General features: G+C 36.5%; 1 protein-coding gene across 9 annotated transcripts in view; it reads right to left on the bottom strand.

The window, feature by feature from the left end:
- IMMT (inner membrane mitochondrial protein) overlaps window positions 1-25,061 on the bottom strand; it is a 39,748-nt gene that overhangs the window by 6,591 nt on the left and 8,096 nt on the right. Inside the window, exons 2-11 of one of the 9 annotated variants that reach the window (XM_033125088.1) lie at window positions 22,410-22,483; window positions 21,468-21,657; window positions 16,890-17,001; window positions 14,753-14,890; window positions 14,315-14,410; window positions 11,124-11,260; window positions 7,021-7,124; window positions 5,651-5,786; window positions 4,985-5,114; window positions 917-931 (exon numbers count right to left, since the gene is read on the bottom strand). In XM_033125088.1, coding sequence (XP_032980979.1) covers window positions 917-931; window positions 4,985-5,114; window positions 5,651-5,786; window positions 7,021-7,124; window positions 11,124-11,260; window positions 14,315-14,410; window positions 14,753-14,890; window positions 16,890-17,001; window positions 21,468-21,657; window positions 22,410-22,483 — 1,132 coding nt within the window. The remainder of the gene's footprint in view (window positions 1-916; window positions 932-4,984; window positions 5,115-5,650; window positions 5,787-7,020; window positions 7,125-11,123; window positions 11,261-14,314; window positions 14,411-14,752; window positions 14,891-16,889; window positions 17,002-21,467; window positions 21,658-22,409; window positions 22,484-25,061) is intronic. The other 8 variants (XM_033125090.1, XM_033125092.1, XM_033125089.1 and 5 more) reach the window with 8 other exon arrangements.

Here is a 25,061-nt window from a genome sequence, read left to right as displayed (position 1 = left end):
ACAGAATGAGAGAACTACTACATAACAAATGACTCAGTTCTATAATAAATACCGTATTTCCCCGAAAATAAGACCTAGCCAATCAGCTCTGATGTGTCTTTTTGAGCAAATATTAATATAAGACCCAGTCTTATTTTACTGAAAGACCCGGTTTTATTTTACTATTTTACTATTATATTATTTTACTATAAGACTGGGTATAATATGATATGATATACCAGGTCTTATATTAATTTTTGCTCCAAAAGACGCATTAGAGCTGATTGTCCGGCTAGGTCTTACTTTCGGGGAAACATGGTAGACTGAAAAGCAAAAATCAAAATACGGATATGAAATTTAACTGATTAAATTCAACATGTGTATCTCTTTTGGATATTGATTTGAACAAAATTGGGGATATTTGAACACTGAACAGACATTTGATGACATTAAGGAATTATTGTTTTAGGTGTGATAATGGTATAATAATTATGTTTTTTCAAAACACATACTGAAAGTATTTACAAGTAATAGAACATGACATTTGTAATGTGCTTAAAAATAAGCAGTGGGAATAAATGAGACAAAACTAGCCATGTGTTGAAAATTGCTGAAATTGGGTGATAGGGCCATAGGAGTTCATTCTAGTTTTCTACCTACTTTGTAATGTTTAAAATTTTACAAAATAAAAAAATATGTATACACACACACACACACACACACACACCCCTACAGGTTTCTGATCACTTGGTGAAACACTTTTGTAGATGAGAGAACATGGATGTAAAAAATATCCAAATCAGATTTATCACATGTAACATAATTCTACTTCATACTGGATGGTTTAATATAAGAACCGTAGGCAAAACAAAAAGACTTCAGTCTTTCAAGACTCAAAACAAAAGTCTTTAAATATAGAATTCATATAATGACTCACCTAGGTCAGAAACAGCTACAAAGGAAAAGAAAAACAGTTTGAAAAAAAGGATATACATATTTCAGTTATTAATCATTAATAATTAAATAAGAATATCCAAAAGTAAACAAGAAGGAATGAGAAACCAGTAGAAAAAGCATATGTTAATACTGGAAGCAAAATAATAGAGCTTATTTCCTATAATTTAAAAGGATTGTAAGATACTATAAATAAGGTAAGTTCTAATATTTTATAAAATAAGAGTCATTGATATTAAAAGTAGTTTTCATTTCCAGGGACTCATCTCTATTTCAGCTAAAACTATCAGCTTTGTTTTTACACAGAAACTATAATTCCATTTGTATTACTTCCGAGAGTATTTCACTAAGACACGGTCCTGACTGTTCTCAGCACCAGGTTTCTACTAACACTACAAGTAATTAAGAAACTATTCTTTTTGGAAATCTGAAAACAGTGAACTCACACTAAATATGCATTTAACATCTCCAAATTAAACTAAGAACCATGACCACCTGATTCGACGGTAAGGAAGAGAGAAATAACATTCTGAATAGTTTGGACGCTCCCTACCATGACCACAAGCACCACTGTGGGAACACGTGACGGGAGGGGAACTGCAGCCTGTCTCCTGCCTCTTCTTAACATCCTGGGTATGACCCTTGGATCCAACAAGTTCAAAAATGGGTACTTTTCATCCAAAAGGGCTCGTAATTTCAACCACTTAATCTGGTATTCAATCAAAGAAACAGGAATCTGACCCAACGTTGAAGGAAAAACTAGCAAAGATGGACAAGGTCAGAAATAATATGTCGGTCTCACCATGGCACATAAATATGGCTCTATCTATAGTGGTCTAGAGGCAATAAAGGAAATGTGCCCTGGGAATACTGACAATTTACAACTTGCACCCGTTCTCCCATCCTGGCAACAGCCACATGCACGCTTCCTAATGGCTCTTCCTCCCTTTCCCACACACTGTGGGATACCTGCTCTGAATATGGAATTTATCATTCATGTTGTTATACTTCACATGTACACATCTTTAACAATATATGGTTGTTTTGCATGTTCTTAAGCTTCACATAAGTGGTATTCTGCTCCATGTATTCTTCTGCAACCTTTTGCTTTTCTTAACATCTGTGTTTGAGAGATACAGTTCTGGTTCATTCATTCGCACTGCAATATGTGATGAACACTGAGCTGTTTCCGATTATTCTGCTCTTGCAGACAGTGCTGCTATGAATATTTTTGTGAGTATCTTTAGGCACCCATTTGAGTCTTCTTAACCGCATACCTAGGAGTTGAACTGTTGGATCAGGGAGTATATACATCATCAACTTCACTAGAAACTGTAACTTATGGTTCAACAAATCAATTGCTAAATGATACATGTCAGTATCATTCCTATTCTCCATTTTCTGCGACCCTGGCCCACATATTAGATGGCCCATATCACTCTGCCCTTCGATTACTCCAGCAGCTTTTAATCAGCTTCCTTGTCCTTAGGCAGCCCTCCCTACACCGTCAATCTTATAAAAATGAATTTTCCTCCTCTTTACAACCATCACTCCTCAAAAACCTGAAAGAGGGTCAGATGCTGCCAATACAAATCAATGAGACAGAGAACAGTGAGGCTAGTGGGTAAGAATAAAATCCTGGCTCCATCCCCAACCTTGGGCAAATTACTTAACCTCTGTGTCTCAGTTTTCTCATCTATAAAAGGGGTATAATAACACTACTTACCTCATAGGGCTGTCATAAAACTTAAATAAGTTAATACACGTGAAAAAGCACTTAGAACACGGTCTAGACATACAATAATACTCAACAGTATTAACTATTATTATATGTTTGACATTGCTCAGCTATGAGAACACAGAAAAAGTATTAGATAAATGATTATCACAGAGACATTTATAACTTGGGAAAATAAAACGAATAAGAGCAAAATAACTGATAACACAAACAAGTACTAACAAGTTTGGCAGAGGTCTTATATGAATTCAGATTTCAGACGCGAGGATATCTAGTAAGGGCTGGGGTAATCATGGAGCATTTCACTATCTCCAGAGGTTCACAAGAAATCAGTAACAGTGGGAGGAAAACTGCGTGGCTGTGGGCAGGGGTGGAAGGGAAACTTCACCAGATGTCATTTGTCCCTTATAAATTTTGTATCATGTGAATATGTAATCTATTTTAAAAATTAATGAAACAGTAAAAGGAGTTTGTGAAAAAAAATAATTCAGAGATTATATGGCAGGGGCCTTTCGCTTTGTACATGCTACATTAAAGAAATGTTTTCCACCTTGGTACTACTGACATTCTGGACCAGATAATTCTTTGTTGTGAGGGGCTGGTCTGTGCACTGTGGATGTTCAGCAGCATCTCTGGCCTCTACCTACTACATAGATGCCAGCAGCACTTCCAATGTGGCAAATAAAAATGTCTCCAGACGTTGACAAATGTCCTTCTGGGGGAGCCAACAATGCCTGGGTTGAGAACGATTGCTTTTCTTGTTTTCATGTTTCACAGTGGGCATTTTCAGAATCAGCAAAACAAATTTTAAAAAGTTAAAAACTTCTGAGGCTGGCATGCAAAAATTAAAAATTAGCAGGATTTAGCTTAGTGGGAAGATCCAAGACCAGTATTTTAAATGAGAAAATGCAAATTCCTAAGGATAACACTCATAACTAACTCCACAGACAAAGCCTGTCCTGCCCCTTTAACCTGATTTCAGCCAATCTAGACTCCTTACTACCTACCAATGTCACATCCATGCTGAGGAGCTTATACCTAATGGATATATAACACAAACACCAGTGAATAACAATTTCCAAAGGACAAAATAAGGTCATGTGGTAGAGTGACGTGTGGAGGAAGATGGAAGAGGGAAGGTCTATGGGGTGATACCATGTTTCAGTTGCTACCTCAATGAAGCACAGGCCTTGAGAAATTCTGATGAGAGAAACTACAGACGTGGCTTAACTGTGCCTGCTCAAGGACAGTCTGTCCATGCTGCCCTCTTTACTAGCTGCTAATCAGTTTAAATGACAATGTGCAAACAAGTCACTGTTCCCAGACTGAACTCTGTATGTTTCCCACAATATGCTCTTTTATAAACCCTGCTTTCATTTTTTGCTTTGACATGAGTCTGGAATCTCCCTCTTAAGTGAGTCAACTACATTAAAAAACCTAACTGAATGTCTGAGTAATTTTTTGACAGCCTTGACTCCACTTCTTGCAATTACATCTCCCTAGCTGACCTTTATGCAGGTAAAACTCCTGTACTGGTCTCTATTGCCTCAGCTCCTAAACCAGCAAGGGTTCCATGATGCAACCTTGACACCTTCAGCCTAGAGAGGCCTCTAACACCGATTCTCCAGATCCTACCTGATGTTCAGTTTCTAACAGATAATGGCATTTAAATATATTTTAATTTGCTGAGACTGATAACCTCTAATTCTTACCACCCTTACAGCATTTTAGGAAAACGTGACTATTCCCTGCAGTTACGTTGTGTCATTGCTTAATCATTCAAGTTCCCTCAGTCTAAGCTATTTGCAAGGCAACAGCCACACAACCAATTTCCTTTCCACTGCACCATCCCTGGGTGAATTCTCAACCACAGAGTTGTCACAGAGAAGTCATAAGGCGTGCCTTAAGTAATTCATTATGAATATTTTTTAAGTACCAAAGGTTTTGCATAATTTTACATATATGTAAACATATAGAATTGAGGCTATGTTGTTCTCACTTCGATTCCAAAAAAAAAATTTTGTTTTTTTTTTTTGAGTAACAGGGACAGACTGGAATCATGGATTATGGAATTAAACACTGGCTGGAACTTGTGGCCACTATGGCTAAAACCATGAGAATACTGTCACAGGTGTGCCACCCGTCATGGCTCTGACTGAAATAAAATGTTGAAAACACTGTACTATACGCCAAATGAGATATGCATGCCACAGAGGTGTGCACTAGATGAATGGAGTTGAAGTAAGTTTAGATTAGTTGATCAGTTGTTAAAAAACAAAAACAGAGAAGTGCCAACACTTCAGTTGTACTTACTCCTCCCTTTCCAACCTGGTGAGACTTCTGGAGTAATACTGTCCAGTTCTCGCTTAAAGTCGTCTCGGGCTTGGACCACCAGCTCATGATACTGAGACACCACCTTAGCCTCAGACTGAGCTGCTTTGACCTGGACAAACACAAGGGATATGTAGTTAAAGTGAACCAAAATACCACACCCCAAAAATCAGAACTTATATTCACTGATTTATTTACATTTGGTTGGGAATATAGAAACAATGTACAGAGAGAAATCTAAAGCTCAGAAGAAGTAACATAAGCCTTGTCTTTGTTTCCTTCTAATTCTATTCAAATACTAGGGGCAAGCTCCCTCCCAGCTTACTCGGAGCCCCATTCCTTTCTGAGCCACCAGAAACTACCCATACAGATTACAAGTGCAGACAGAAGATCGGCTGGAAAACGGAAATTTTCAAAAGTGGTAATAACCATGACCAAAAATGTTACCTATTATAAAAAGTATCAATAATACTGAACGATCCACTTTGTGTCCAAGTCAAGTTTTTAAAATTAGTAACAACTAATATAATTTGCAGGGCAAAATGGAGAGATGGTAGGAATTTTATTATTTTCCTGAATTCTTAAAATCCTTTGACTAAAGGATTACATTTAAAAGTAAGAATACTTGTAAAAGACATAAAAACACACCTTTTGGACCACGTTATCCAGATCAACTATCATGTTGTGAAGTTTTCCCTCTGCAGCGGTTATATGAGATTTGGCCCCAGCAACCTCTTCTTTCTTTGCTTTTTCAATTACACTTTTCATCTTCTCTAACTCTTCTCTGGAAACCAATAAAACAAAACAAAGATTTAGCATTATTCCTTGTCAACTTCATTAAAGAGTTTGAAGTCAATACAACATACAACTGTTTACAATCTATGAAAAAAATGTATTTGAAAAACATTATTCAACGCTTTTTCAGTCAGTAGGCAGAAAAGCTTTCCTGGCCCACAACTGAAAACACCTTGGTCAGAAGCTCGATTTACTAGGTGACCCAGGGAAGTGGTGTGGTGTAGAGGAACACAGGCTTCGGAAGCAGGGAGACCTGGAGTCACAACCAGCTCCGCCTCTCCTTTGCTGCACACGCTTGTATAATAGGGATTAGAAGCAGTTCCTCTAAGTACCTGGTACAGTGCCTGCCACATGGGGAGCACTCAATAAACAGCAGCTTTCCAAGGCTTAAGCTGACAGCCCTGCCAATGAGAGCACATAAAGAAGGGAAAGCGAGGGAGGGAGGAAGCAAGCCAAAGAGCTCACTGAGCAAGCAGCCGGGTGCTGGGGAGCCTCACAATTCAGAATGTTTCACAGGTTGTATGGAATGTAGTCTGCCCACCACAACACACAGGCTCAGAGCCCTGACTCATAATCGAAGGATGTGAGCATAATGTCTTAAATCTCCTAAAAGATATGCTGGCTTCCTTAGAAGGCTTTCCTTTCTCTACCAATAATAAATATCTTTAGGAAGAGAGAAAAATTTTGAATGACAAGTAACGATTTCACTATGCTGATGACAACGTTTATTCAAATGTAGATTTCCATCAGCAGAGGGAGATCTTGTACTTGGTTTACTTGCTTGATCCTAATTTTAGCCAACTTCCAGAAATCAAGGTCAAAGTGGCATAAAACTAACTTATTATATTACATAAAACTACTTTAGTAGCTAAGGCAAAGAGATTGTAAGATACTCTCTAAATTCTGACAAAACTGCTCAAACCATTCAAGAAAAATCTTAAATTATGGCAGAATCTCAGTAAATCTGTAGAGATGCTTCACCTAAGCAATAACCAAAGAAAACTGCTTTTTATACAAGATTCCTTATTTCTGTCAAATTTCTTTTGGGCTAATTATATTTTATTCCCTCTCTCCTTTTTAAATATGTCAGACCAAGAACAGGTGGAGAGGGGAGGGAAGGTTTTCTCTGCTTCCTCTTTCTATACAGATGCTAAAAAGAAAATCCAGCCCAAAGAAAGCCACCGGCAGGCCCTAATTACTTGTTAAAGTCCATGAGTAATTACTTGGCTTTGAGAAGGGCATCGGCAGCCTCATCTACTGCCTTTCTGCGTTCCTTCAATGCACCCTCCACTGTGCGCCACTGAGCTGACTTCTTCTCACCTGCAATCTAAACAAAAAGTTTTCATTACTACATTTTTAGGGGTGATTGCTTCATAAGGTATATAAATGTCTACTGTACACCTGAAACTAATATAATATCGTACGTCAACTGTAATTGGAAAATAAGTTAATTTTTAAAACAAAAAAGGATCCAAATCCCATCAACATCAAAAAAAGTTTTAATCATGTAAAGATGAATAACTGCTATTATTGTAATAGGACAGGACAATATGACCAAATGCAGAAACAAGTGACATTAAATTCAAAGGTAAAAAGTTATATACAATAATTATCCAGAGCAGGAACTCTTAATGTAAGGCTCCTACTTACTACCTATGGTTAGGCTCAAAGAAATCCATGAATCATCTCCCATCAACCGCCCCCTCCCACATCAAAATTGTAAAGGATTGTTGTTTCTATGCATATGGGCATTTTACAAGGAAAGATGATATTTCGATTAGATTATCAAAAGGAGATATGAAGCATAAAAAGTTAGTAAGAACATTAACTTTTCACTAATTATGTTTGTTGACTAAATCATTCTTCAGTGAAGCACAGGTACTTAAAATTTTCTTAAATACAGGCCTGTCTATCAAAATCATAATTTAAGGATAAGTAGAAAGTGTACACATCTGTAGGGCCCTTACTTCTCCAAAACATTATCCTAAAGAATGACCTCCTGTAATTTGTACGGTGAAAATTAATTAATGTCAACACCCCCCACAAAGATGAATTTTATAGAATGTGAAATATATATATATATATAAAGTTTACATATATAAATAAAAGTCTCCCTAGAAAATTTCTTAGGCATGTCCAATATGGTTTTGTTCCAGCACTGGAACTGATGGCTACTTCTTCAACAGAACAGAGTTAGCTCATATTTAGGAAACACATTGTGCCAAAACCCACACAAGAAACCCCACCCAGAACAGTATAATCCACTCAGTGCAGTGAGATGCTCAAGCTATGAGACGTAAGAACCCAGACCCTGAAGACACAGGAGTCCAGCTCCATCCTCCCCACATTGTGCACTGTCTACACAACGAGTGGAATGTTATTAGGAACTCTCTATTTTAAATTATTTTTAAAATAACTATTTTAAGTGATTTTTTTCTCTCCTTCGTTTTGCTAAGTGCATATTGTTTAAAGTGAATGTATTCTGTTTAGATACAAAGCAAAACTACCTTATGGTTTATCTTGCAAGTACACTGTGCTAGAACTCTGGAGGTGAACAGGAACATTCTAAATTATCAATGTATAAAAATACTTTTACCTAGGAAAGTTCAATAATTATATTTTGAATTACCCAAAGAGGGCACTGCAGAGGCTGTTGCACACTCAGAACGTGACTGTCATCTCAGTAAGGTGTCCTGGGCCACGGATGCCCAACCTGTATCTTCCCTTGTTAGAAATACAAGTGGTTCTGCCTCTGCTCTCTTGGGCCTGCTGCTCTGGGAGGAAGGCTCAGCAAAAGTAATGCCTCTGGTTTGGGTCATTCAGAACCAATTCTCCACATTATATTTCCACTGACATCTAGCATGGTCTCGTTTTAAAGGTATTTCTATAGTCAATGGAAAGTTGAAAGAAGCAAGTCCCTTACGGCAGGGTTAAACTTGCCACTGGACCACTGTGGCAGTCTGAGGAAGCTTCTCGGAATACCAGTTTTAAATGCTTAAAATGAAAGGACAAGATTACAAAGGAACCCAATTACATTGAAATATGGTCATAAAATAGGTACTTTTTAATGCTCTGAAACAGAAACCAAGACCTAGTGGTAGGACTAATAAATACCCTAATTAAGAAGTAGTGATGAACATAAATGATATTTCAGGAGATATGCAAGTACTATAATGTGATATGAAAATACCGTGCTTTCTACTGGTGACATAATTACAGGTCCTGCTAACTACTGCAGTTTGTTGCCAATATTGTTAAGTGAAGGAAAAGATTTTGAGGCTAGGGAAAATAAAGATGTTTTCCATCCTAGTTCAACAAGCCCCCTGAAGTCTATCCACAGAACTAACTCCAGGATTAAGAATTTCAGCTTTTAGAGGAAATTTTTGGTACTTTTCTTCTATCTTTTTATCGCATGTTTTTTGTTTTCATATTCTACGTAAATTGTTGCCAAGTGACAAAGCAAATTAATTTTATGGTGTGAATAATGAGACGATGTTTCAGTGAATTGCCACCATAGCCATCTTGCAAAAAAAAAAAATACATTAAGAAAGGATGCTAGGTTGGGCCATATCTGTATCTTGCCATGTATAACAAATTTTCCAAGACTCTATAGTATGCTATTAGAAAACCTGGTATTGTGTTAAGAACTCTTTATAACTAACCCCAAAATACTTATAAATCATGTAAGTGTTAATGACATATCTGGAGGCCAAAATGTCTCCTCTGTTAAAGACTGTCCTGCTTACAGAGGCCCAAGGATAAGCTCTCCTGTAAAACAGACACTAGATTTCTCTACAATCAAGCCAAGTCCAACTGTTTGAAAACACCGCTTTGATACAGTAATTCAGCGTGTACCACAGAGACCCTGTGCATCTGCAGCTTCTTTTGCTTTTACTAGAAAAAACAGAAGTGGGAATCCATTTCAACATTTCAAAACCTGTGTTCATACAGTTTTCTGACTATTTGGGAACACTAGCTAGTACTCCCTAGTCTAGTTAACTGCCACTATAAGGTATTCTTTAGGTGGAAAATCTTGATTGCAATAGATTTCATACTGGCTAATCCACATGTACTACATATTGCGTGTTCCCTGGGAAGAGGCAATACCCTCTTATGCAGCCTTCCACCAAAGTAGTATCGGATATTTAAAGCTTCAAATCAGTGCCCTTCTGAAAGATATTGGTCCACTTGGGTTCAAATCCAACTTCCTGATGCCAGGCAATTTCCAGCCTTCCCTCATCTGTACAACCAGCCTATTAAATATTCTCTGTGTGGTTTCCACTTTCCTGAATGAACTCTGATTGAAATTTTTTTTTTTTTGACTTTGAATAAAACAATTATCTTTAAGTTTTCAAAGGTTGTAGTTTTTGGTTATTTACACTAAAGGTCTAATTTACCTTTTTTGTGATGTACATATGACTAAAACAACATGAAGTGTGTTTAAATTTTTAAAAAACTACACAGTTGTGGTGACAAAGTAACTTTACTGATTACGCATGATCCTGATCCATGCAATTTATAGTTTATGTATTTTGTTCTTTTTTTCGGGGGGGAATAATTGAAATCTTTATTTTATTAAGTCTCCAATTTATATAGGGCATCTCTCCATTCATTTAGGCCTTTTTAAATTAATTAATTAATTAATTATTAGTGTCAGGTGTACAAAACAACATAATTAGACATTTACGCCCCTCACAAAGTGATAACCCCCCCAGTCCACTACCCCTCTGTCATGGTATATATATAGCTATTACAATACCATTGACTATATTCCTTATGCTGTACTTTATACCCTGTGACTATACATACATTTTTTTGTATTTTGTTCTTTAAACGACTTAATGTCAAGATATATTTTTATAGACTGAATAACTGAACTATGAAGGAAAATTTTGGTCCCAGTAATACATTTTTAAATCAGTGTAATTACTTTATTCTTTGAAGTATTCAATCCAAGTTAAATAATCAGCATAAGCATGTAAAATAGCTGGAGTTTTAGGGTACATAGGATCTCTCTGTATTACTTCTTACAACTGCGTGTCAATCTAAAAGTATCTCAAAATAAAAAATTTTAAAAAATGGTTGGCAATTTAAAAGCAAAAAACATAAAGCAAATACATTTAAGCACTATTAATACATGAAGGCAAATCTGAATTCTTGTACCGTATCATTGTTGTGAGATAAAACACATGTAAAATTCATGAAAAAGAACATGTTTTCTAAAGACCATTATTTTTGATTATCTTCCCTTAGTGAGAGAAAGCCCAAGCTAGGAGGAAGAAACCAGTTTCTTAACTGCTACCTGTCTAACCGCCCTTTGGCTCACCTCTGAGTTGTCCATGGCCGCTTTCAGTATGCTGGAGTGGGCGCTGACGGCCTGGATGGCGGCGTTCTGAGCTACGATGGCCTGCTGAGTGATGCCAGCAGTGTGGCTCAGAGCCTCTTCTAAGCTCTTGGCTAGGGCTGAATACAAAGAACCATTACAAAGCAGATCCCTCCCCAAACATGACTTTATTTTAAACCTTCACTCTTCTCCTACTGCATTTTCCACTGCATTTCCCCCAAAGTGTTAAAACAATAAAAAACGCACACATTTAGAGACTCAAAGTTTCATGTAAAAGTATGATAAAATATTAATAATTATTGAATCTGGATGATACCGTGTTTCTCCGAAAATAAGACCTAGCTGGACAATCAGCTCTAATGCATCTTTTGAGCAAAAATTAATATATGTAAAACAATAATTTTATTATTTTATAACAATAAATATATTTAATTATATATTATAAAATTTTTATAGTAAAATAAGATTGGGTCTTATGTTAATTTTTGCTCCAAAAGACGCATTAGAGGTGATTGTCTAGCTAGGTCTTATTTTTGGGGAAACATGGTAGCTCTGCGGGTGTTCATTATACGATTTTCACTTTTACCTCAATCTTTTCAAAACAAAGTAAGTGTTTTAAGAGTTTTTTAAGGAAAAAAATTAGGACACGATAGTCCTTTTTACCTAATAGAGGCTATATATAAATGCAGCAATAACCACCAGCATTTTTCATTTTAAGTAACAATCTTATAGGTCCACAGGAAAAAGGGGTACCCATTTTCATCTCAGCAGGAAGGGATATTCACAATAAATTATCTATATCACCAAGATATAAGAAGATAACAGACACACAAGAAAAGAAAAAGACAAGCAAGAAAACATGTAAACAACAAAAAAAGAGAAGGTAGTTTGGCAATGGACAATATTTTTCCACAAAGGACTTAAGAAATAGCAGACACCAGTCAGTACTCAAGAGGCTACCACTTATTAAGATCATATTTCTATATGCTGCTTCAGGAATCAAAAGCAAACCTAACTTTTTTTCTTTTTTCCAGTAAAGCAAGGGATAATTTTAGATACAATACTAAAATGGAGAAATGGTCACATGAAGAAAGAAGGCCAGTAATAATACAAATTTATCAGGTATCAGACGACAAGAAACGGGAAAATGTATCTGGCAGGTGAGACAAAGACAAAAGGCAATTTTGAGCAAAAGAAGCATAAGCTAGACATGGCAAACGAAACCTAATGAACCATACATGGTACCTCTGCAACACAGATAAAAGGAGAAAGCTAACATTAATGCCAAACCATAAACGTGAGCTTGAAGTTAAACTGAAGACACAGAGGATATGAAGAGGCTATGGAGGAACATGCATGAATTAATGGTGAGACATTTAAGCACAAATAACAGTAAACCACTTTACAGAGGCCCACATACCAGCTGGCTGGAAGCCCTCTTCAGACGTCTACTCACTGCGCTTTGGGATATATATTTTAAATATATACATACACACACACACACACACATATTTTGCTATTGAGTTGTATGAGTTCCATATATATTTTGGATATTAATCCTGTATCAGATATACATATGCTTTGCAAATATGTTCTCCCATTCCATAGGCTGCCTTTGCGTTTAGTTCATTGTTTCTTTTGCTGTACAGAAGTTTTTCAGTTCAATGTAGCCCAACTTGTTGGCTTTTGTGCTTTGCTTCTTGATAAAATTTTTACATGCACACACACACTTACACACATCACACACACATTTTCAGAGTAAAGTTTGGGAGAAAACTAAGAGGTGACAGACAAAATCCTGAAAATTTTCACGTTGCCCAAAATGAAAGGTAAGAACTAGACAAAGAGAAAAGGAACACGATGAAACAGTAGACATTGCCATCTTAAATTTACCACTTACTTCAAGGTGTCCATATGAAAAAGGAGAAAGTGTAAAACAAAGAAAACATATGAATAAAAGAAAAAAGTGATCTTTGATTTGTAGCTGAGAATTCAGAAAAAATTAAGTGAGGGAAAAAAACAAATATTTCACCTATTTAGAAGTTATTTATTGAATATACTCAACTGTTTGTTTTTTTTTTCAAAAAAATTTTTTTATTTAAACATTAAACATTTTTTTTTTTTTTTAAGGAGGGCGCAGCTCACAGTGGCCCATGCAGGGATCGAACCGGCAACCTTGGTGTTGTTATCAGCACCACACTCTAACCGACTGAGCTAACCGGCCACCCTCTTAACTATTTGTTAACATGGCCAAGAACTCAGAAGAATATTTTAAAAAACAAAAATCCAAGTAGCCAAACTAATGCCCTATACCTATGTTCCTTTTGCTCCTCCTGCTCTTTACACAATTCTAACAAACTTGCCTCCTCAGAGGAGGGCAAAACCAATACATCAGAAGGGAAACAGGCACCACTCTAGGCAGAAAGACCAACAGAAGTAAGTGATGGGCACAGGCTTAAAAACAAACTATAAACACCTGTCATAACATTTCAAACATTTTCTCAGTCCAGTAAAAAGGTACATGCCCACTACCTCCAGAGACATCGATACATTTCAACGTGCAGTACAATACAATAAATTAATGTTCCATGTGCCTTGACCCAGACAGGAAAATACATTTTTACACATCTAGTATCTTTTTTTGGATCAGAAAACTTAAAATTGAAACTTAAAAAGAAACACCGTTCGGTTAGCTGAAACCCAGTAATGTGTGGCACATTTCACCCCCATCACTGTCAGGTAGGGGGGCTACTCCAGCGAGAGTCCAGAGGCTGGGAAATAAACAACAGTGTAAGCCACTCTGACCTGCACAAATGATGATTTTAATAAACGATTCTCAGGAAAGCTGGAAAAAAAACACACCCCACAATTTCTGTTCACTAGAGTATAAAGAATCTTCAGCACTAACCATAATAAAAGCCAAATGGAGAGAGTACACATATTATTTGGAGTTTACAAACTGTAATCTAAGAATAGCCCTTGTCACCTGAGTGAAAGAAGTTTAGATGGAAAGAACACAAATGATGAAGTAAAGGTGGTGAAGAGAGCAATGCTACTAAAGATACACAAGAAACCATGACTAGCTGATAGATGAGAAACTTGTGCCGATGGTTGGAGGAGAGAGCAACTGACAGAAGACCCGAATTATTTAAGAAGCCGTCTGGTTTACATACACTCAAGCTTAGCTTGTTCTTGCTTTTCCTGCTGCGCAAGGCGAGCTGCCACTTCTTCAGGTGGTCGCTCCCGTACAGAAGTTGAGGATGCCTCCTCTTGCGGCAAAAGTAAATAAGAGGAAATCACATTTCAGTACAGAATTTCAACAGCTCACAGGGATATAAAAATACCATCGGTTGTACTTGCCAGTATATCAACTGAGGGCATTTTTGTGCTAAGGATTCTAAAAGCACATTATTGCTCAATGATTCCAACATGAAGAAGTAAAGATCAACTCTTAAACCCCTTGTTTTCAAAGATTTATTCAGACTTTGAAATTCCCTAAGCAAGTCTGCAGGCTTTAAATGTATACTTACATAGTGTGTAGGGGTTCTGTAGGCATTAAATAGTTCTGATGAGCAAATCATTTATAAAACCATAAATATAAATTAAACTACCTGAAGTTGCAGGCTTGGGTTTTCTTTCACCAGTTTGAGGGTGATCAGTTTTTATAGATTCCTCATGCTGAACCGCAGGGGCTGGGACCGACAGTGTATCACCTGCTGCAGAAATAATTTGAGCTGCCTCTGTAGGTGCTATAAATATATGTTACTCTGGTATTTATAGTTTCCTGGGTTAAGAGAGAGACACGCAAGAATCTACTACTACTACCACCCACTTCACATTTGACTCCTTGAAGAAACGAGTGCATGTCCTGCCACAATTCAAACACACAAATAGGGGCACTGCCCACCACATGCACAAACCCACACGAGATGGACAACGGCTGGTAAAGCACAAGAGACAGGGTCTTATCAACATTCACCTGTTTGTTAGCCGTCACTATTCTCAGGCAATGCTTCTAGTAACAGTACTAAGTGGGTACTAAATCTTAACATGTGAGAGGTGGACATAAGATTTATAGAAAATGGAAAAATAATAACAAAGGAAAGAAAGAGCCTGTAATAAAGGCAGACAAAAGAAAGTAACCAACCAAAAAAAACCTTTTTTAATTGAAGAGTGGTAGAGATGAAAGAAGAGGTGTGTGCAAGAACAAAGTGACAATTTTAAACACAAAGAAAAGTTCACAGTGAAGATAGTAAGTTAGTGAAGAACAGAACTCAGTTAAAAATTATTTCATAGACATATTTTTAAAGAAAGGAAGGTTGAAAAAATCAAGAGTTCATAAATTATAAATAAAAGTGTTGATGGAAGACAAAATGAGTAATTCTAGAGGTGGAATAGAGGGGGGGGAAACAACAAAATGGAAAGAAGAAATTTTTAATAAAGGCCCAACTTAAGAGATAAAGCTGGATTATCACAAAACCCATTAACTGGTTTCCCTGCTCTGCCATTGGTCCCTTATCTATTCTTCACAATAGCCAGTGATCTTATTGAAAGTCGGGTATCAAACCGCTGGTTCAGAACCCTCCCAAGGCCTGCCCATCCCACTGAGACTATAAGCAGAATTCTTACGGTGGCTCCAACTGCCACAACAGGCTTTCTGCTCCCTCTCTGACCTCATTTACTAGTGTTCTCTTGCCCCACTCCAGCTTCATTTGCTGCTTCTCATTAGAAAATGTCAAGCCTGTGCACTAGCTAATCCATCTGCCTGTGATGCTTTTCCCCACCAGCTTTTACATGACTCACTTCCTCATTTCTTTGTAGTATAAATGAAACCCTCCAAGTGAGACTTTCCTTATCACTCCATTTAAAAATCGCAATATTCCCTCCCACACTTATCACTGTCTGACAGCCTATACGTTTTACTTATGTATTTAATATATGATCTACTTTCCCTCATCCCACTAAGGAATATTCCCAGAGTCTGTTACTATTCTGTTCATTGCTATATCCCCAGTACCTAGAAAATGCTTGGCACATAGTAGATAGTGAATATTTGCCCAGTGGAAGAAAATCAAGTGATTTAATTAAGAACAGAAGTGACTAAGGAGAAACATAAGAAGTTCAAATGTATTACTGAATACGTTAGAGTGAGGTAAGAGCTGTAAACTAGGGTGGGATTACTGATAAATCATGAAGGCAAAAATGTTAATATCTATAGGTCTAGACTAGATCAGATACTTTCATCACTAAGAAAGAAGAGGAAGAAAATAGGTGGGAAAAGAGAATAAATCTTAAAATCTAAAGAGGGGAGAAGACTAGGAGTCAGATGAAAAAAAGATAAAAGAAAAATAAAGTGTTGCAAGCAAGACAATTCTTGCCGTTATCCTCACTCAGTAGCTGTTATTAATAAAGCCCAATTCTGTATCTCTTTTCACCCCCAAAATGGGAGTCAAAATAGTAAGTGAGAGAAATCCTTCCCCAAGATGAGAGCTACGGACCAGAAGAGTTCTTCATGAGGAGTGGCCTCCCTCTTAACCATGGGTTCAAATACATTAAAGCAATTCATTTACCTATATAATTTTTTTTGCATTTTTAAACATTTTATTAAGTATATTGGGGTGACACTGGTTAATAAAATTATATAGGTTCCTAGTGTGCAATTCTATAATACATCATCTGTATATTGCATTGTTGTGTTCATCATCCACAGTCAATTAATTTTAAAAGAATGATTCTAAATATAGGTACCTGTTGTTGCAGCTGGAGTGCCTCCCTTTTGTTTTTGCAGGTAGGAGCCAGGCAGTTTAGATTCTTTCATTACCTCTGATACACTTGAGATTTTTAGTGGACCAGACTGAATCTTGGAAATGAAAAACATTTAACATTTCAGATATAGTACTGTTTATTCAAAAAGGTAGTATAATGTGTAACATTTCAAAAGTCAAGTCTCTAGGCTTTCAACATAAAGTAACATATATATTTTATTAACCATAGTAAGAGAAGCCATCATACTAGAAGAATGCAGTCCACAAACTTCATTCTAAAGCTTCTCTTAGGGCAACTAATAAGAAGTACATGACGTATGACTTTCCCTTTAAACATCATTCTTTATGTATACAACATTAAAGCTATTTCCATTTGCTTCCTAAATCAAATTATGTTGTCTTCTGTTTACATTCAGTTATATCTTTAATCTCCAGGAATCATGCAAGTATACACTAAACTATACTCATATAATCCAACTGTCACGCCTGCCTTTCTCTTTCTCAATTACCAGGCACTGTGTGCCGGAGAAAATTACTGAGCAACAAAAGTATTCTCATTTACCACCTATATTGTCCCACTTTTTGCCAGAACTTGGCAGTGGGACTTAGATATCCCTAAAAGTGATTATTCAAACAAAACTGAAATGGTTCTGAACTGTGTCACTACCAGAAATTAAACATATATGCATTTTCTTTTTAATAAAATTTTATTGTTTTAAATCATGAAATTCATGCTCACCATAACAAGCAAAATAATATCAAGATATATCAATGGTTTTAATTTGCCTCTTTATTGTTCCTTTCCCTTCCAGTACTCCCAGGTAACCACTGCTAAAAGCCTGAACTTTATCCTTCCACGCCTAGATAGCATAGGCTCAGGTATAAACATATATGCATTTTTTCATTTCTTTAAACAAACTAAAATAGTTATCATTACACAAATTACCACGTAACTTGCTTTTTTTCATTTAACAATACATCATGGACACTCTCTTCCAGGTCAAGAAATTCTTTTTAGTTGCATTAATGTCCTAACTTAATTGCATATCATAATGTAGTTGCAAAACCCATAATTTGGCCAATTACTCCCCTATTTTTGGTCATTCAAGTTGTTTCCTGTTTTATTTTGTGAAACATCCTTACCCATATAACTGAAAAGTGCTGTAGTACGTATCTATAAAACAGTTTGCCAGAAGAGGAATCACTGGATATTAACAGATCACTTTTACATAAGGTTCTAGCAACTCACAACTCTCACAATAAATGTGTTTGTATATAAATATGACCTATTTCCAGATTCAGCTGTTCTATTCTCTAATTTCTAATCCTGTGTCAAAACCTTATTGTTTTATTAAAGTAGGATTTTACCAAAGTCATTATCTGGAAAAGCAAGTGTCATCTAACCCCTCTTCATTCCCAACACTTTTTCAAAATGTCCTTGGCTACATTATTTACTCTTCCATCTGAACTTGAAAATCATCTTGTCTAGTTCTTCAACCTCTAGAAAAATCTATTCGAATTCTTATTAGATGTGTGTGTGTGTATGTACATATATATGTCATTTCTCTCAAATACAAACAAATTTAAGAGAAATACATATTTGAGAGAAATGGCATTTTGAAGATACTAAGTCCTATTCAGGAACGTAAAAGTTGTCTCCATTTAGGCTGGTCTTACCCCATGTCCATCAAAAAGATTTTTAAGTTTATCTTCTCTCAATACTTATTGTCTATGCATAAGCAACCATGTTGGCAAGAGGGTTATCACCATGAAATAAAATGCACAGTTTCTAAAAGGAACAAGTTGGTCACAATGCACAAGAGTACAAAATGCTGAATAAATGGTAAATTTTAAAATAAAAACACTAACTGCTATTGCAATTCAGAAGTGAGAAAATTCACTTTGGTCGTGTATTGAAGGATGCAGGACTTAAAGAGAATATTGTTGGCAAAAGAAAGAAGTAATTCCAGGTAGAGGACCACCATGGGAAAAGTCATGCAAATGAAACTGATCTTTGGTTTAGTTTTCTGCTTTAACTGAGGCCCTTGAAATAGTGCCTGGTACATAATAATCACTTGATCGACATTTGTTGAATAAATGAATGAATAGAAAGCACAAGACATATATGTCTTTAGTCTTTAAATTTGCTTCAAAGATAAGGTAAACTGGCATGAAGCTAAGGATTTATGTGCAGGACCACTTCAGAGATACCGCTGGAAAGGCAAATGAAAGCCACACTGCCAAGAGTATCAAATGTCGACGTAAGAACCAGTAAAGACCATAAACTACAGAATAAAGAAACCAATGGCTAGATCTAGTCTAACAGTTAACCACTCCTGGCTTCCCTTTCCTTATTCAGAACCTGAGACAATCTCTAAAGTCTCTCTAGTTTTTACAATCTGTGGTCTTGTCTTTTAAACAATAGGAAATGTATAAAAGTTCCTGATAAGTGATACCATGCAAGTATAATGAAAATATGATAGCACTTATTTTTATAAGATTCTCTGGTTTTGTATGAAAATGGCCTAGATTATGTTGAGAGGAGAGAGCTGCAGGGTGGAGACAAAGAAAGATGGGGAAGGTTGTGTCCGAGGGAGAGAAACAAGTCTAGTTTGGAAGCTAATTTGGGTAAGTGATAAAATGTCAGAAATGGGGCAAGGATCCTGGTAATGCAAGAAAAACAAATAGTAGAGATTAAACAAGATAGCATACCTAACAAAATATGGGCAACTATGAAGACGATCCAAGAATTCTAACCTAGCTACTGACAGCATGGTACTATCTTTAATACAAAAAAAAAAAAGCAAATCAGGAAGAGTTATCCTTTGTAAGTTTTGAGGTAGTACAGTACAGATCTGCCAAGTTATCCAACTGGAAATGTTCAGCAGGTAGCTAAAGAGGAAAGAGAAGAGGCAAGGCTACACTGAGGATAAACAAGTCACCTACAAAGAATGACACCCAAAGTCACATCAAGCAAGGAAAAAAACGCTACTCTGAACTGCAGCCTGACACCATGCTCCTAAAATTGCTTGCAGCTATTTCTCCTGGGTCATGTAGCTTAAAATACGAGGTGTGATCAAAAAATACAGTGACTACTTCTGCTGCCACCGAGTACCAGCCAACGTTGGGAAAGGGGAGCTAATTGTGTTTTTTGACCTTGATGGAATTGTACGAGCCGAGTTTGTACCCAGGAACACTACGGTGAACTTTGAATATTTTAAGGGCTTATTATAGCATTTAAGAAACTGTGTGTATAGAAAATGGCCTGAAAAATAGGCAAACAGTTTCATCATCCATCATGACAATACTCCGTGTCACACATCACTTCTGGTACGGCAATTTCTGTCAAATAAAAACATGACGGTGTGTCCTCATCCACCTTATTCACCAGATCTGGCACTGTGCGACTTCTGGCTCTTCCCCAAAATCAAAATGACATTGAGGCAGCCACGACAGTGCAACTAAAGACACTCACAAAAGAGGACTTCCAGAACTGCTTCAGAAAGTGGCAAGGACGATGGTATAAGTGTGTTCGAAGAGAGGGGGAGTATTTTGAAGGAGGTTAATGGCAATGTGTCTTTTACTGTTATAATTTTTTTTTACCATTCACCATATTTTTTTTTATCACATTTCCTAGACCCAGGATTTTAGAATGAATCCACAGAATTCTGCTCCTTGACTACTAAAGCTACAAAACAGTCTCCCTCAGCCAGTATAGACATTTTAAAGTTCACAAGGAAGAACAAACGATGTAGGAGACTTACCAAGGACATTCTGAAAAAGCATGTTTAGGGGGTGGGGGTTGTCAGAAGACACTTGCTTTTCTAAATATTAACTCTAATATTAACTCTAGACCATGCCATACACTAGAGAACAGAAATCCACCCAGATTCTAAGAATGAACTTATCAGCCATCAGACTCACAGCATAAATACCCAAGACCAAATCAGCAAAAATCCAGGCTCTCTTTTATAAACGTCTTTTTAAGCAGTTGTTTGAATGAAGATATATTTAAGATGTTTTTTTAAAACTTTTAAGCCTGATGGGGGAAAAAAGGGGTGAAACTCTGAAGAATATGCACAAAGTCCAAGGAATACCAATCAGTACTAAAGAACCAATCAGTACGTAGCTGAAAATTCTGAGACTCTGTTTTGTGGTCTAAAAGGAGCAATTGTTAACGAAACATTTGGGTTCTGTGTCATGACCTTTCTATGCTTATGTTTTTACTGTTATAAGTCCGAGCTAGATAGCTGCAATGGTGTAGGCTGACACAGACCCCATCAGTCCACGGGGCAGCCAGGGTTACCTCTGCTCAAGCTGCCTCTTCCATTTTACCCTCATGTGCCACACAATTATTTTTTATGTGGTGTGTACTAAAAGAGCGCACTATGGGACTCCAAAGGGATAAAAATCCAACTCTACAGATCAATATTAAAGAAACCTGCCAAACACATCTGGCAAGTTCTATTGAATTATACGTGTGAGATACCTCCAAGATGAAGACAACCCACACTTAAAAGTTTCCTATAAGCTATATTGAAATAATGTTTAAAACTCTTACCGGTTTCTTTGGTGATGGAACATCATAAGGTGAGGAACCAAGAACCATCTCAAAGAGTTTGTCTGAGTAAGGTATGGTTTTCTCTACACTTTCCCGGAAATGGGAATCCCATTTGGCATAGAGGATAGTGCCACCAATACCTCCACCAACAAACACGAGACCAGCTCCAATAATTTTGCCAGGCGACAACCTAAGGGAAAGAAACAGGAAACACATTTATATTTCTTGGCTCTCCTAAACCTACTCAAACACCTCTTACTTCTACTTTTCTACCACTTATCCAGATCACAGCAGCCAAGTTTATCACCAGAGCTGCAAGTCATTATTCCCTGATTTGTTTAAACATGTCTGCAATAGAAAATCATTTATTTATGGACAACTGAAAAAATTTTAAATACAGTAATGGCTAAAATAGGAAGAATGAAGCAATGTACCCTTTAACACTTAAAATTTAAGATGTTCACAATCATGAGATTTCCTTTGAACCCAAGAAAGAACTATCACTAACTTTCAAAGTGCCTCTTCCCGTAAACATTTCTGTAAATACAATAAAAGAAACCCTTTATAAAAGATAAATACAAATATCAAATAGAACTAACAACTACTTTTAAAGTTACAATGTGCTGCGTTCTGGATATAAATCTATTTGCCATAGAATGGAAGATAGCAAGCGCATGGCGTGGGTGGGGGAGTCTACCTTGAACGCCATCCAATTACTAAGAACCAAAAAGAGCATTATAACAAATTTTCACCTATAAATAACGTTCCAAAGCTTTACAGTAAAGCTCCAGTGTTCATATCCCTTCAACAAAAAAGGTTTTGGGCCGCTATTCCCATACTCAAGGAAAACACAGACACACAGTCTCTTCCTCCCTCTCTCCCTCCCTCGCTCCCTCCCCCTCTCTTCTTAGCACACAGTTAACTGCACACATGGCTACATACCCAGAACTGCCTGAAGTAGAGTATCTACGGCATGGTCGTAATGGACGGAGGACAAATTTCCCACAGAGACAACTCTACAGAGGAAGGAGAAAATATCACAACCAATTCAGTTAAAGAAATCTGGGAAGCTTTAGGGTTAGTAACTCAGAAGTAATATTTTTAGTACAAATGTCTTCATTAAACAAAAAATTATTTTACTTTCAGAAATCAATTTACCATGAAACATTTTTACAGACCCTTAAAAACAGTGATGCTGCCTGCCCCCCAAGGCTCATATAACATTACTTTTAAGATTAAAAAAAAAAATTATCAGACTATGATCAATTAGCCTTTTTAAGTGTTACGTATGCTAATTATTTCTTGTATACAATTGGGACTTTCCATGGTCTCTTAATTAGCAAGAAAAAAAAATAAAACAATGGTATAAAATATCTATTTTCACTTTGTAAACTTAATTTATTTTATATTATTGTATAAAATAATTTTAACTAATGTTATAAATGCCCAAGTAAATATTTATCTCCATATAACTACTCTATCTTACCCAAAAAGCAAATGACTACGGAAATGCTTTGCAATTTGTTTTAATCAAAGTAAAGCACATAAACTCAGATGTTTCTTAACAGTATGTGGATCCCTTAAATAAAACAAATAAACACACATCTACGTAGTACTATTTGGGGAAGGTTTGATAAACTTAAAAACATTCATAGCTATCACTCTGAAATTTCAAATTTACTACATACATAAATAAAATCTTTATACCAAGTAGAAAACTGAACTGCAACAAGTCAAGGGGGAAAAATGCTTTCTCTAGGTTTCTTGATGAAATTCATCTGAGGAATGTCAGAAAAACACAAACTTCATTTTAGAAGTATCTCAAGTCTGAAGAAAATATATGATCAGAAGGCACATGAGATTACTTTAGAATTATAATTGCAATTTACACTTTATTTGCCAAAGCCTAAAGGTAAACACCAAATTAATGTATTAATTAATTTGGGGGAAAAACACAAAACAACAAACTATATGTTTAACAACATGTAAAGGAGTTACAATTGGTATTTCAAAAGTATTTCAAGTATTACCTGAAGTGTAGAATTCTGAACAATTTTGAACTGCCTTTAACAGAAAAGGGTGTTTTCCTACTACTGTTCTGTAAAGCAGGTCAGTTTTAAACAGAACTGCACCTCCTTTCACATGCCAACAACTCCATTACGTGCAGTTCAACACTAGAATTTGAGAACACCCTATTCACATCAATATTTTAAACCTGATTCTTTATTCATCTTCTTTCTTTTATTTTAACCCTCTTTCCTCCCTTTGACAGAATATATTTGATGTGACTGTAAGTTTATAGTTTCCAGTTATAAGTAAATTTAAAATGTAAAATTTAAAATCAAACCTCGTAAGGTTTAGCTGTATAGAGTGAACTCTCCCTCAGACTTCTGACTCCCAGCCACTCAGACCCCTCCCCGTAGACATCTGATGCTATCCGTTTCCTATATATCCAGAGATATTTGTGACAAAGAATTCCTGACATACCACCTTTATTTTACACAAATGATATAATATACACCCAGTTCTGTACTAAAGTTCATTCAACAGTATATATTTGAGATTATCCTATGTTAGTACATGAAAATCTTCCTGGTGGATTTTACAGATTCAGTATTCCACTGTACGGCTGTTACTGTATTAGGCAGTTCCCTTTTGATGGACATGAGGTTTTGTCTTAATTTTTTTTAAAAGAATTTTTTTTTTTAATTGGGGAATATTGGGGAACAGTGTGTTTTCCCAGGATGTCAAGTCGTTGCTTTCAATCTAGTTGTGGAGGGCGCAGCTCAGCTCCAAGTCAAGTGGTTGTTTTCAATCTAGTTGTGCAGGGCACAGCTCACTGGCCCATGTGGGAATCGAACCAGCGACATTGGTGCCACGAGCACCATGCTCTAGCCAACTGATGAGCCAACCGGCAAACCTTAATTTTTGTTATAATACGTAATTCTGCCTGGGAAACATACATTATTTTGGGCCAATTCTTAAAGTAAAATTTGCAATGTGGATGAATACTGCCAAATTAGCCAAAAGTAAATTTTCCTCTGTAGTAATATGAGAGAATGTTTTCCCACAGCCTTTCCAAAATACTTTCAGTGTAGCTTTAATCACTGTATCTTTACTGTGACTGTGCATCTTTTCATATACTTATGATCTACTTTTATTTCCTTTTGTTATGAACTATCAGAGCATATCCTTTGACTACTTTTAAATAAGACTGCTCTTTTTCATATTCTTTTCTCTAAGTGCTCTTTAATATGAAGAGAAACTAGCCATGTATCTGCTAATCGCAAATGTTTTTATCCAGTTTGTGATCTCCTTTTTATTTTTGCTAATGGTAGCTTATGCCATGCAGAAAATTATTTTTATGTAGTCAAAACTGTCAGTCTTTCATGCCTTCTGGGTTTTGTCATAGTCTTAGAAAGCCACCCCCAGATTACAAAGTAATTCTTCCACGATTTCTTCTACTCTCGTCATTTCTTCTTTTTTAAAATATTTAAATCTTTGAACCTAGGGCGGCCGGGTGGCTCAGTGGTTAGAGCACGGTGCTCATAACACCCAGGTGGCCGGTTCGATTCCCACATGGGCCAGTGAGCT

This window comes from Rhinolophus ferrumequinum, chromosome 13, assembly GCF_004115265.2.
Source record: "Rhinolophus ferrumequinum isolate MPI-CBG mRhiFer1 chromosome 13, mRhiFer1_v1.p, whole genome shotgun sequence".
Taxonomy (NCBI): Eukaryota; Metazoa; Chordata; class Mammalia; order Chiroptera; family Rhinolophidae; genus Rhinolophus; species Rhinolophus ferrumequinum.
Note: the sequence above shows the minus strand (reverse complement) of the source record. Positions and strands in the feature narration are given on the sequence as shown.